At 40.5% G+C, this 14095-nt stretch overlaps 1 protein-coding gene across 4 annotated transcripts in view; it reads right to left on the bottom strand.

The window, feature by feature from the left end:
- Positions 1 to 14095, bottom strand: part of LOC309697636 (rap1 GTPase-activating protein 1-like) — a 44938-nt gene that overhangs the window by 19111 nt on the left and 11732 nt on the right. For all 4 annotated transcript variants that reach the window (XM_082519701.1, XM_082519702.1, XM_082519703.1 and 1 more), the window contains exon 2: positions 12808 to 12843. In XM_082519701.1, the coding sequence (XP_082375827.1) occupies positions 12808 to 12843 (36 nt within the window). The remainder of the gene's footprint in view (positions 1 to 12807; positions 12844 to 14095) is intronic.

The following is a 14095-nucleotide window of genomic DNA, read 5'->3' as shown; positions in this document are numbered from 1 at the left end:
TAATCCAGAAGAACGACACACTGAACAATACTAATGTGACACATCTTTTGTTCTAAACTCAATATCTCTACCAGAACAGCTTTCTCTCAGCATGATGACTGATCAATACCTCTGATGAATATGGTGCTGTATTGACACCGACAACTGGTCAGTTTCCACAGCAGCCTTTTAATTTCTGCAATTTATTTCAGTCTTTTTCATATGCGTACAGCGATTAATCATCACAGAAGAAAATCTGAACTGATCACGAATCAGCGATAATATCATGAATTATGTGTATGTCTGCCGGCGATTATTAAAGTAGGATACGGCAGCTACGATGAAATATGTTCAGGGTGCGGCGTACCCCAGCAGCCGAAAGGCACGACACTCCGCAAGCAGAGAAGTATTACTCTACGCCCTCAACAACTCCAGGGGACAAAATGGAACACTCTTTAAAAAAATTGTCATTTCTCAAAGAGATAATGTGGCTGACTGTGCTGACAAAGTATTCAGTTATCTGAGTGAATGTATGGAGCTGCAGTGGATGGTCGGATGCTGAGGTCGGAGCTGCTCAAGAGGGACACTGGCTGAGATGGAAATCGGGTTTCACATGCCCTGAGAGCACTCACATTCAAATTTAGGTGAAGAAAACAGAGCATGAATCATTAGTACACCCTGCTGCCGCCCTGCTATTACACAACAAGTGAGTCTTCAATCAAGAAAAGTCCTGCAGCAAATGAAACTGGAATATTTCTAAGCTCTTTCTCAACAGGCTCACACGAAGAGCTCTCCCAAGGGAGAACAATATAGGAAAAGGCATCAGCTGTCCTGAACTCTTAATTAGAACTAATGCTCAATAGATCGTCAGGACACACACACACACACACACACACACACACACACACACACACACACACACACACACACACACATTTAATTATACAAAATGAATGAATGGTTTAAGCAAAATGTATAGTCCCAAAAAAAATCTAGGTAATACTAGAAGCATATGTCTCCCTATAGGAGTCATATTGTGCACACCTTATTATTCTACAAAAGACAGTGTACTGGGAATTTATAATATGCATACACCACTCCAGAAAAGTATCACAATAACATGCATGAGGGTAAAGTCCAACAAATGTCCAGCACGAACTTGTCCTTCATCATAAGCATGTGGGGCAGCACAAATAACATGCTGCTGCTCGCGGACACCTGCTCGGTTCTATGTAGGACTACCATGTAAGCCGTCCTGCGGATCAGTTTGCAGCATAAAGCCACAGCCTTATCCCAACACCACAACAAATTACATAACACACCCCAGCTGGTTGGCAATGCAGCACAAAAATCAGCCGTGTGAAGAAGTCCCTGTGTGTCATCTGAGCAAACTGATGTCCTGCATGGAGCAGAGCAGGAAACTTACTCACACAGTGGTGTGGCAGCTGTACACTTGGCGCTCCCCGGGAAGTCAAGCCAGTGACCGGCACTCGGACGGATAACTCACCGTCCACGCTCCTTCCAGAGTTAAGCTTCTCTCTCCCTCGTACTTTTCTCACTCTCTCGCTCTCTCGCTCTTATTATTCTTAATTCTCCAGCTCCAGCCCGATCACTCGCTGATTCTCATCAGTCGTTCACCTGCTGGCCTCACGCTCAGCTCTTTAGACTATCGCACACTCCCAGTGAGCATCCTCTCCGATTCTCCTCCCTCACTCTCCCTCCTCCCACCCAGTCACACACACACGTGCACGCTTTAGTTGCCACTTCCTCCATCTCCACCCTCTTTGTCCGCTCTGCAGCTCTCACACACAACCCGATACTCCAAAACCTACACTCGACACTAACACCCACCAACCCCCCAACCAATACCACTTACAATCTCCCTTATCCCCCTTCCAAAGAAGGAGACCCCCCCCTCCCATTCAACTGAGAACTACTGAAGTCTGCAGTCAAAAAGAGAAAGCATAGATTGTTAGGGTAAAGGGGGTTGTCTTCTATCCCCACACTGCCTCACAAGCCTGCTCGGGCTGTTGCTGTGGCAACCAACGTAAGCTACACATGAAAAAAAAAACCCACCCACATGCACATTCATGTTCATTATCATAGGACTTGAACAAGGTGATTATGTTCAACATTAAGCACCCAGAGATGAGCAGACATCGTAGCCTCCCCCAACACTCATTGTGCAGGATGAGAAAACATGTGTGGAAAGGTTTTTAATTACTGTAATGAGTCTCATTTAATCCCCAGATACATGTGCGTTTCCATCACTTAGCTGACATCCACAGTTCCCAGCAGACCTCCGACTAATGTCACCAATAGACAGATAAATCCCTGCTAAATAATACTTTAATGCAGAGGAGTGTCAATCTATTGTTCCATTACTTAGCTTTTCAAAGTGTAAACCTGAACTACCAAACGGTGTGTGCGTGTGTGTGTGTGTGTGTGTCAGACATGAAGAGATAATAAAGGATTACAGCACATTCATCATACTGTGAACCATTAAGAGCTGTGTATTGTGATAAAAACAAATAATCCTCTCAACTCGAAAAGCTTCTTGGGTTAAAAAAAGAGAAAAGAGCGAAGTCTATTATATCATTAATACAAACTTTGAAAAATGTCCAGATTACCAATAATCTGCTGAGATGCTCTTTCGAACTGTGACACTAATATCTCTTTCTCTTCTTAACGCTTAAGTGAAGAAAATCTGGTTCTTTTTTTTTTAAAGGTCCCAGTGACCTGGGGTGTAGGTAAAAAAAAAATGAAAATGTGGAATGTGACAGCTTTGTTGCGAATTATCCGATAAGAGCAGATACTGCTTAAATGTCCCGCTTAAAATCTGATTACCATGAAGTTAACACAGATTATTCGATCAGATTTCAATCAGATGAAGGGCATATGCATTTACAATGACAGCTTGAGACATAATTGAACACCAAATACTGACAAAGAAAATAGTAGAACTGGAAAAAATTTATAGCCACAAAGAGCTTTTTTTTAAAAAAAAAAAAATCTGCTGTGGACAGTGATAGTTGTTTTTAAATTGACTGCATCTTTTCTGCTTCAGCATCCTCAGCAGAATCAGTAAATACCCTGTAAGTGACCCAAACTGCAATAGATTCCCATCCCATTAGCCGCTGAAATGGCCTGTGGTCACTGCTCTCCTACCCCCATATCATATCCTCTGAGAATTGCTGCTGCTGCGCTAAAAAATGTCCTCATCTTCCACGCCCTCTCTCTTCCAATCTCACTTTGAGCTATTTTTCAACCAAGAAGAGTTTGATAATAATCCAAAATCCTTTGAGACATAAAATCAAATAATCCCAGAGCTAAGTGAATCCTGTAAATCCCACAGGATGTTCATTATTCCTGATGCAGGTTTCATTATTCTATTAATATTTCTATTTATACAACAAAATATTAAACTTCTTATAATTTAAATGTGCATCACCATGCTTAGCAAAGTATGCCCTGCAAGCAGCTAAGAATGTAATCTGTATGATGTGTGTGGGAGGCAATGTGTGACCTGCTAGTGACCTAAAAGGCTAGCTAAAGGTTTAATCACAGAAGCATTTCACATCAGTTACACGTCTGAGGTCTCCAGCAGGGAAGATGGCTGCTCTTCGGAAATTTGAATTAATTGTTATTTATGCATAACAAGTATGTCTCCCACAGGTTGCGATTTAATTAGTGGTGGTCGACCTCAGGGGGGTAGAACAGGAGGGCGGGCAGGGACTGTAAACAGCACTGAGCTGTAAGAAGTACAGCACTGAACGAATAACTGAAGGCATATCTCCAACAGACTGTCTACATAGATATTAATATTAAATATATAATACAGTTCAGTGTGTTCAGTGGTGAATTATGTCAAATGTTTTACTCCATCAGCTGTGTTAACTGGTAAAACAGAAGCGGGCAATGAATTTTCCCAAGTGGCCACATGAGAAACTGGGACTGTTATGGAGGGCTGCAAAGAAATATATTATAATGGTGCGCACCTCCACAATAGTCCTAGTCTCCCATGTGGCGTCTTGTAAGAATCAGTTGTTGTGATATAATATTAAATCCAAAAGCTGAGAATCAAAGTCTATCAGAAATCCTTCATCAGAGTTCCTGCGGCACAATGTCGGATGTGTTCTCGTGCTGTTTTTGGATATGTTAAACCCTGCCTCCCATCACTCTTAAACAAATTGGCTGTTTAGTCAAGCACATAATTTGTTTGCAAGGCAAAGTAGGAGTGCCAAGTGCAACTCAACTTTGAGGAAACTTTCCATCGCTATAATGATATCTCTGCAGTATACCTCTACAGAACCCTACTGTGACTATGATTGTGATGTGGTTCAATAATTATACAGCATTTTAAGTGGGTAATGAGGTTATATTAGAGGGTGGGGGAATAAAGCTGCTATGAGATGTAAGCTTATTCAAGTTGTTATTCTCCCCTGACATGAAACTCTTTGTGCTTAAGTGTCCCAGTTAGATGCAGAGTAAACAGTAAATATGACCTAATTATAATAATAACATAGTCTTTCTTAAAGGTGATGTACGTATACAACATTCAGAGCTGGATGTTTCATTAGAGCACTCCCGTCTTCAGCCAGCGTGAGCCACACCTCCTTACTTCATTTGCAACTCACAAAAAAGGGCAAGGGCTAATAGCTGTTTTTCTTTTTTTGTTTTTTGAGTGACAAATGAAGTAAGGGAGGTGTTTTTTTGTTTGTTTTTTTTGTCAAGTATTAGGTTGTTTCCTTTTAGATTATTATTATTGACATCATAAATCATGCTTGTTGAGAAGTATTTTCACTGCACTTCTTAACTTCAACCTTGCCTTAACTTCCACACTAGATGGGTATACTACAAACAAAGTTCAGCTCAGCCAGGCTTTCTCTGTGTTAGCTTGCTCAACAAAACTTATAACAACAGTTGGAGAACGTGGTTAGCAGAACGGTAGCTAACGACTTTGTCTGTTAAGCCGGGCTTTCTGCTTCAGGCTCACAAAAACCACGGGCCCTTTGGAAGGTCGTGTGACTCTTCCACATGAAACGATCCCCGTGAGCGCAGCCTGCTCCAATCAGACATTATCAGATGATGATGATAAGATTAATGCTGCAGAAAATTGTTAATCTTGCACCTTATTGCACAGAGTGGTAAAATAAACATTCTAATTCAAGTTAACAGCTTTATTGCCAAGTTTGGTTCTCTGTGCTGCTGTTTATTTCTAAGGTCTAGATGCACATTAGAGCTCTGAAACATTACATGTTACTGTACCATAGCCTAATGTTTGAGCCTAAGGACACGTAGAAATTGCTTTAGTTTGTTGTCAAAGTGAAGTTTTGGGCATTTTGTTGCTTGAACAGGTGATTTTGGTGTGTTGTGTTCTGCAACTCTAGCAGTGTAAAAGAGAATTAGCAGCAGATTAGAATTAGGAATAATGATAGCTATCCATTTTCTGCTTCATTAAATTAATACATGCAAACTCCTATGATGATGTTTATATAAAATATATTGCCCCAGGAGATAATATATGTTGCAATTAAAACATGCTGTAAATGAAAGAATCTGCTAAAAGGTTTTCCAGCTGTTTTTAGATTTAAACACATGTTCAGCATAAGTTACCGCAGCGATATAGTCAGATAAAAGGAAAGCTACTTTCGTGACACAGGAAACTCTGACTTTAAGCTCAACATAGCCCTCTAAGCCAATAATCTGGTTTCATAATACATCCCTAGGATGGAACAGAGAGCAGAGAATAACAAAACAACAGCAGAAACTCTCACACTAAGCTTTGCTGTTTTACTTTCCAAATGTGCTGTAAGAGGTCAACCTTAGTATCTTTATAAATTTGATGAATGCCAACACATTTCCAGGTACTCACATTAACTCAGATCCACTAACATGCACATATGGATGAGTCGGCCATAAAAACGTAAAACAGCAAAAAAACCAGAACAGTGTGACATCATTTTCTGTGAAAGATGCTCCATTAAGTATCTAATGAGCAAATAGCTGCTTGCTGCTATATTAATGTTGGATTCAGATATTATAGTATCTTTGAACCAACACAGAGCATACTGTGTTATAAAAAATACTGAGCATGTAAAAAAAAAAAACCGTCCTATTCTAAATGTATTTCAAGACAAACAGATTTTCTCATGAATTACATTTGTTTGTGATGGTTGACAAAAACATTTCTAGTCAAATTGTCTCATGTGTCATTAACTGTGTGGACGAGTCATCCTGTTAACCCAGAAAATGAAGGAGAATCTTCTAATGTGGTTAATGTTGTAAAAAGCTCTACTGTAACCCAAACCACAACTGTTTCTGGGATATAACGAAGTAGTTTGGGGGTACTCAGACTGAAATAAAACTAAAGATATAAAAGTCAAAACCTAAAAGTTAAAGGTCACAAATGAACACAAAAATAAGCGAAGAGAAAACACAGGAGTTACACTCTGTTCCTGAGGCATAATCCTGTACGTGGTCCTTAAGTCCTTACGCAGCTCTGCAATTTTATCCTTATGCAATTATAAGTTGTCTTGTTAAAGGACTATATTTTTGGTATTTGCAAAAAGCTTGAGGGAAACATAAGCTCAGTTCATTTTGATTATATATTCCTGTATCTTCACAAGTTTGCTGAACTGCTGCTTGGTACACAGCAGATAATATACAACGTGTCTTTTTGTGATGACAATAGTTAAAGCCAGAGGTTTGATCTCATTTAATTTGTGCACACAGTTTACAATCTCACAGCACAAGTCATTTATCAACTGCACCATACGTCTTTGTAAATTTATATCCATATAAATGTATGACACAGACCCAACAACCACATTCTGCCGTGATATATTGTTTCGCATATATCAATATAACACTGATGATAAAGAAGAGTAGTACAGCACAGAAGTAACTTGACCTGCTCAAATGCACACACAAGTCCTCCAACAGCCAGAGACACAAGGAATTACAACAGAAACAGTCCTTGGAAATGGCTGTGTTCCCAAGGACACCCTCCCCTACCCCCTTAAACTGATTTGAACTACTCAAACAAATGGCAGGATGATTATCTCTGGTGTAAAGTCATTTCTCACTCAGAGGCAATTTTTCCAGATGAAAAGATCTGACTTTCTGACTTGCTTGGAAAAAAATATGTTATTTTGCTGGAGGTTATGTTAAAAAAATATGTAACATAATTCAAACGATCTTATGAGTCAGCTTTGTGTCTTAATCTGTGTGCCAGAAGGAAGTAACAAAAATAAACATATGAATTTCCCTAATCTGTTTTGCGAACCGGTTTCTGGTGCCAAGCAAATACTGGGCAAAATTTAAAAAGCAGATAAGTCTGAGAAGCTTTCCATTCCCCAGGGAACTGTTCCTCTAAAAGACCTTTTATACAGAAAGGCAGATAAGGAAATCCTAATCAGCAGTTCCTAATAAGAAACTAGAACACAAATGGTGGTTAAAAAAAAAAAAAAAAAAAAAAAAAATTAAATAAATAAATAAATAAATATATATATATATATATATATATATATATATATATATATATATATATGGCCCCAACTGCCCGAGTGCTCAGTGAATACCTCAGGCAGCAGAAACCCAAGAAAGAGGAGGGAGACGAGGAACCATCATGGAAGGACAGGCCCCTGCACGGTATGTACCACCGGCAGATAGAGGAGGTGGCTGATATCCAGAAATCCTACCAGTGGCTGGACAAAGCTGGACTGAAAGACAGCACAGAGGCACTAATCATGGCAGCACAAGAACAAGCTCTGAGTACAAGATCCATAGAGGCTGGGGTCTATCACACCAGGCAAGACCCCAGGTGCAGGCTGTGTAAAGATGCCCCAGAAACAATCCAGCACATAACAGCAGGGTGCAAGATGCTAGCAGGCAAGGCATACATGGAACGCCATAACCAAGTGGCCGGCATAGTGTACAGGAACATCTGTGCCGAGTATAACCTAGAAGTCCCGAGGTCAAAATGGGAGATGCCCCCAAGGGTGGTGGAGAATGACCGAGCTAAGATCCTGTGGGACTTCCAGATACAGACGGACAAAATGGTGGTGGCTAACCAACCAGACATAGTGGTGGTAGACAAACAGAAGAAGACGGCCGTAGTGATCGATGTAGCGGTTCCGAATGACAGCAATATCAGGAAGAAGGAACACGAGAAGCTGGAGAAATACCAAGGGCTCAGAGAAAAGCTCGAGAGGATGTGGAGGGTGAAGGTAACGGTGGTCCCCGTGGTAATCGGAGCACTAGGTGCGGTGACTCCCAAGCTAGGCGAGTGGCTCCAGCAGATCCCGGGAAAAACATCGGAGATCTCTGTCCAGAAGAGCGCAGTCCTGGGAACAGCTAAGATACTGCGCAGGACCCTCAAGCTCCCAGGCCTCTGGTAGAGGACCCGAGCTTGAAGGATAAACCGCCCGCAGGGGCGTGCTGGGTGTTTTTTATGCTGAAAACTTCAAAAGGTTCAAATCCTTTGTTAAATCAAAAGCTACAGACGAAATAAATCTGTTAAGATGTCTGTGGAATCTGATGCACGAGGAGGCTCTTTCTCTTGAGTCTACACTTTCCCTCATAGCTAGCCCTATTCAGTTGGCAATAAAAGGCCAGGTATAGCAGTTGGTATTGAATAAAGGATGTTCTCTCTACCAATGAGTCCTGATTTTCAGCTTCCTTATCTCTAACAATGTCACTGTGCAGATTTCCTTAGAAACAAGCCCTCTGGGAAATCACAATCAGGCAGATGTGCCTTTTCTACAACAGAAGGTCACTCTAGTGTCCTTTTATGCTCTTTTGTGCTTGACATATTGGACTTACTAGTGTAGTCCATGACACCTAACTTCATACGGTTTTATCTGTGTACAAATATCCTATCAATCAGGAATTTGTTCGCAAAACTTCCGATCATGCAAGAGTTGTTAGGCCTGGGAAAGAAAAGAAAGAAGGAAGGAAGAGAATAGAAAAGCCTTGAGTCAGCCTCCTCCTCCCACTGGCTTAGCTCATCATTTCTGCATGACATCTGTCAATAAACAGGCCCCACATCTTTAAAACCTTTCCTGCCATTTTCATACCTAAACTCCTGTCTTATGCAGTGTGACTGCAGCAAAGCAACTTGCAAGCAAATAAGTGAACTTTAAAATCGCTGGAGGAATAACTAAGTACTGAAAATCTCAACGAATCAGATAAAGCAAAATGGGAAATGTCAAGTCAAAGTTGCCTGGGACTCGTCTCAACCTTCAGCAGCCGGCTGCGTTCTGAGCTTTATGTTTTTATAAGACATCTTCTGCTGGGCCTGGATGGTGGATGACATTTTAGGAATTGGATTGGATTGAGGTGGTTCGAAACAGGGGTGAGGTTGTCACTTTGGTGCTATATTAGGTCAGACAGAAGGAGACACACAGAGAAACAGTCAGGTCTGATCGGCCTTGACAGTTTGCTCTCCCAGTATGTCTGCTTTTCCAGACGAATCGGCTTGACATACATGGATGAGCGTGTACAAGCAAGCTGACACCGAGACCGTTTTCACAATGCAGCGGTGAGCGCATGTGCAAAGGAGACAGTCAGACGATGATGAGGAGCGACATCTCTTGGGAAATCAGTGTACACAAACAGAGGAGTGTTTACAATGACACCTCTTAACTGTTTACAAGCTAACCTCCCCCAAAAAGACAGCAGGGATGAAATAGGCCTAGGATTTAGAAAGCATCATAAAAATAGAATAGGAACTCACATCAAACAATTGGAAATATATAGCACGGTTATTCAGCAGAAAGGAAGAAATGAATAAAACAGTAAAAAGCAGATTTGATCACCGTGGCGGAAAACATCCACAGATGCCCATCAAGTACACTTGTTTACCTGACTTACGGGCTCATTAAGTGCCAAAACTATGCACTACTAACTTTGGCCACCAGAGGGCTAACAATAAGGGAACCAAAAGACAACAAACACACAACAAGGCTCCATCGTTTTGTTAAATATGCATATGAAATACTCATATTGAAATGATAATTTAAGTCTAATATAGTTTGCTTACAAAGTAACTTCAACAAACAGGTCAAAAAATACAGAGCATTAAATTATTATATAAAAATCCTCAAGCTCGAGAATCATACTTCTGCAAGTTGCATATCATGTTTCACATACTGAAAAAAATCATCTTATACATTTCAAGAGGGCAGCTTGAAATCAAATATATACATTTTTCCTATCTTTAATTCATGTTATTTATTGATCTAGACTGTTTTAGATTAAGTTGCCCCTTTTTATAAAATGTTTTATTTTATAAAAAACTCAAAATCATCTTGAAACCTTGTTGCAAGTAGTCTCATGTAGGCACTACTTTATGTCTCCTGAACTACATTATAATTTATCGGAGACTGTTTACATCCCCTCACCCAATGACTACCATGAGCCTCCCATCACATGTACATTTGCACACTGATACAGCTCGCAATTGTAGTACAGGATAGAGAAAATAGTAGTTCCTACATGGAACTGCTTACAACAAGGTTTATAGATTTTTTTTTTTTAGGAACTAGGTCATAAGACATGGCTGCTGAGTTGTTATTGTTGTTGTTTTTTTATTCTGTATTTTGTTCTCTTGGTGCAATATAAGGGAGGGATGGAAAATGCCATTTAGTTTTACTATATTCAGAGAAGACAGACATCTTTATGGCTAATAGCTCTCACACTGAAACAATCTATATGAATAAACGGCACTGCAAGCCGGAGCAAAAATATGCAAATGTAATTTTATCCCTTTCATGTTCATGTTAAATTCAGATTTATAGAGAATGCAGATAAAGCTTTGCCCTATAGCTGATGAGTGTGAAAAGCTTATCAATCTAAGAGATGCATTTAAAGACTGTTTTTGCAAGAAACAAAGCTTGTTTAATGGGCAAGAATAAAAGACTCATTTTGTTTCTTTCCACGTTTCAAGCAAAGACCAGTGCTCTCTAGCTTGATTTTTTTTTTCTTGCTAGTAAAAGTGGCACCTAAGGGTGGTTCAAAAGTGCAGACCTGTCCAGCATGAAGGTCAGGTGAGCTGAAGCATGGATGAGAGAGTGGGATCTGTGGTTTGTTTTAAAGAATGGGCAGCGAGTTATACAACCCACAGCCTGCTACAATAATCCATGCTGCTCCAGGGATAGGAGAGCAGAGTGCACTTTTTACTTGGATGTATGTTCACATGTGCTCAGTCGAGAGAGGAGAGATACTCTTATACAACATCTCAGTATAGCCATTATCCACACTAACCCTTCTCTCCCATTGCGTCCCATCGAGGGAGCTTAGCAAGGCAGGATTATCACCAATTACAAGCCTCCCCCGCAGAGTGTGGAAACTGGGTTTGAGGATCATGAGCTTATTGTGTATGACCCACAATGACCAGATGAAAGATGATCATTTAAGATTTAATCAGCAGCAAGTGTGGAAAGACTTCATCTTAAGACTTAGTGATATTAAATGCATCCGGTCAGCTCTCCTGTCATGAATTACAGAATATTCTACCTAATCATTGGATCTATATTGTAAACAGTATGAATACAACAGAAGGATAACAAAGATAATCCTGTGTATGTATATTAAAATCTGTTTCCCAAACGGCTGGGGAGTCATGCAGTTCTTATCAGCATTATCTAAAGTCAAGTCAATCAGAAACTCACCAGAGTTTTCTTGGCCTTCCGATTCGGAAAGGTGAGCACGGCATTTTGCTGAGTTCTGTTAAAGTTTTGCTGCCAGTTTTTTTTTTACAGTTTACAGTTCAGATTTCCAGCCATGTCCAACATACAGTTGGATGCATGAACTGTCAGTGCTTGTTGATTTCAAAAAAAAGATTGTCAGATGGCACTTTCACAGTTGCTTTATCCAGGCAACGCCAATGTTGCTGATAAAAGATGATCTGCCCCGCTGGGTATAACCAGCGATCTTAATGTAAAGTAGCTTTAAACACTGCACCAAATTTTTCAAGCAGTGCTGAATTATTCCCTGATTTGAAGAAGATTGCCAAAAAACGAGTATGACTGATGAACTTGTATTATCGTATCTTGGCTTTCTAATGCAGGCCCCACATTTTCTATTTGCAGCGTCACCTCATCCAGTCAGTTGCTTCCCCCTCCTTCCCTCCTCTTCACGCCCAGAAGTCTTTTATCTCCAGTGCTGCTTTTGTGTCCTGTTTTAGATCCTCCTCTTCATCTTTATTTTGGTCCGGAGTTTACTCTCCTTCTTTACAAAGAGGTGCAATCATTCTGTCTCAGGCAGCAGCAGCTGATGGCCGGACGACAGCCTGTGCAAACAAGCTCAGCCACTGCTGAGTAATGCAGGCCTGGCTGGTAAAAGATATCCTCCTGCATTTGTATTCCAGAGGGAAGGCAGGATGATACTATGGTGGAGCACTGTTTAATGTGCTGCATTCAGACAGAGGGGGACGAGGGCCAGACACTCATGCCACCACACCTAAAAGCTTTCAGAAATGGTGTCGTGTATCTGCAGTGGCAGGAGGTGTGCATGCTCAGATCCCTGCCTCTCTCCATGTGCCATTCGCAGCAGCACTCCAACCTTGCCAGCACTGCAGAGATGGCAGGGCGGACTGGCTATCTGTTTCCCCGCTGCTGCCCATCTGCTCTAACTTTTACAGGCTCATTCATCTTACTTAACTCTACTCACTGCATTGATTCGCACATTTAAAAATTACAAAGCTGGTGTGAGTCAATGACATTGATCATCAACAGAAGAAAGCTTTAAGATTTCTAACTTTAATTGGCTGTGTTTGCTTATTGAAACAAAAGGAATGTCATTTATTACAGAAGGAACACGTACCATAAGCTTCTGGCCTTGGAGAATGTCTTGTCCACTCTGAAAAACAAAAACAAACAGCAGCTGTTACAGTCCCAAATAAATATGTTTAATTTAATGTGCTTATGTCGGCATTTCCTAAAAACAAGTACATTTGATATATTTTTTAACTTTATATCAAATAATTATAAATTATAAATGTTTTTAGACTTAATAATTAAGTCTAAAAACAAAGAGGAATATAACACCTAGTAACAGGTACATGTAGTTTCCATTCATTTGCCTTCCTGCAAGTTTACTCAGATTAATTTAAAGTGCACTTAAAAAAAAAGTTCAATGAAGTGAAAGAGGTTGATTATGCATCAAGATGGGATACCCTGAAATAACTCCTGCCATCTGTTAAAGCATCATTTCCCAGAATGAAGGAATGATTATTAGTCTGGTGTTTTCTGAGACAAAGTGAATCATGTTTCAGTTTAAGTCGACACTTTCAGGCTCAGTCCACATTGTCACTCCAAAATAAACTATCATCTGTCCTTACATACTCTGGATAAACAGATTTAAGCAGGAGTAATCACTGGAAACAATAACCAGATGACGCAGGGTTGGGAACTCCGGGGATGAGAATGTAGAAACCCGTTTTTGCCAAAAGATGGCACTGTGCGTGCAGCAGAAGGTTAATCCTAACGTGCAATTAATAACAAACTGGGCTTGCTCTGCTCATCAGACAGAAAGATATTCATCATGATAATCAAGGCCATGTGGCAAGATTTAAATCACAAGACACACACAAAAAAGACCAATTACTTCTACTCTGAAAACATCACAAACAAAAAACTACAGCTTTTCTCGGGCTGCAGCGTTTAAGTGTCTAAAAGGTGAATATTTGGTTCTGGTGAGTAAGCTGCAGATATTCCTCTTGTGTGGTTAGAAAAGAGTAAGAAAGAATACCTTTTTTATATAATATGTTATCTTACATGCTTTCCTGAGCAGTGCTAAAGATGATACACCACCTGACGGTGTAAATTAAATACAAATGAGCCAATAATGCGATTGATTTCCCCCTCCTTTCTGACTGTGTCTCTCATGACATAGAAAGGAGACATCCCGAAACCCCAAGCTGGGTCTCTGCCTGCTCTCACTCTGTATCTGCCAATAAGGCCACCATGGTTTAGAACTCTTACTCATCCTTCCGTGGAGATGATTAGTGTGCATGGCACAGCAACACCCGGAGGAGCGAGCATTTCTGGAAAGTGACTCTTGCTCTCTGAAAAACAGAAAAGCACACAGAAAACGACCATGCCACAGTAGC

Source organism: Aulonocara stuartgranti, assembly GCF_965226115.1.
Source record: "Aulonocara stuartgranti genome assembly, chromosome: 20".
NCBI lineage: Eukaryota > Metazoa > Chordata > Actinopteri > Cichliformes > Cichlidae > Aulonocara > Aulonocara stuartgranti.
Note: the sequence above shows the minus strand (reverse complement) of the source record. Positions and strands in the feature narration are given on the sequence as shown.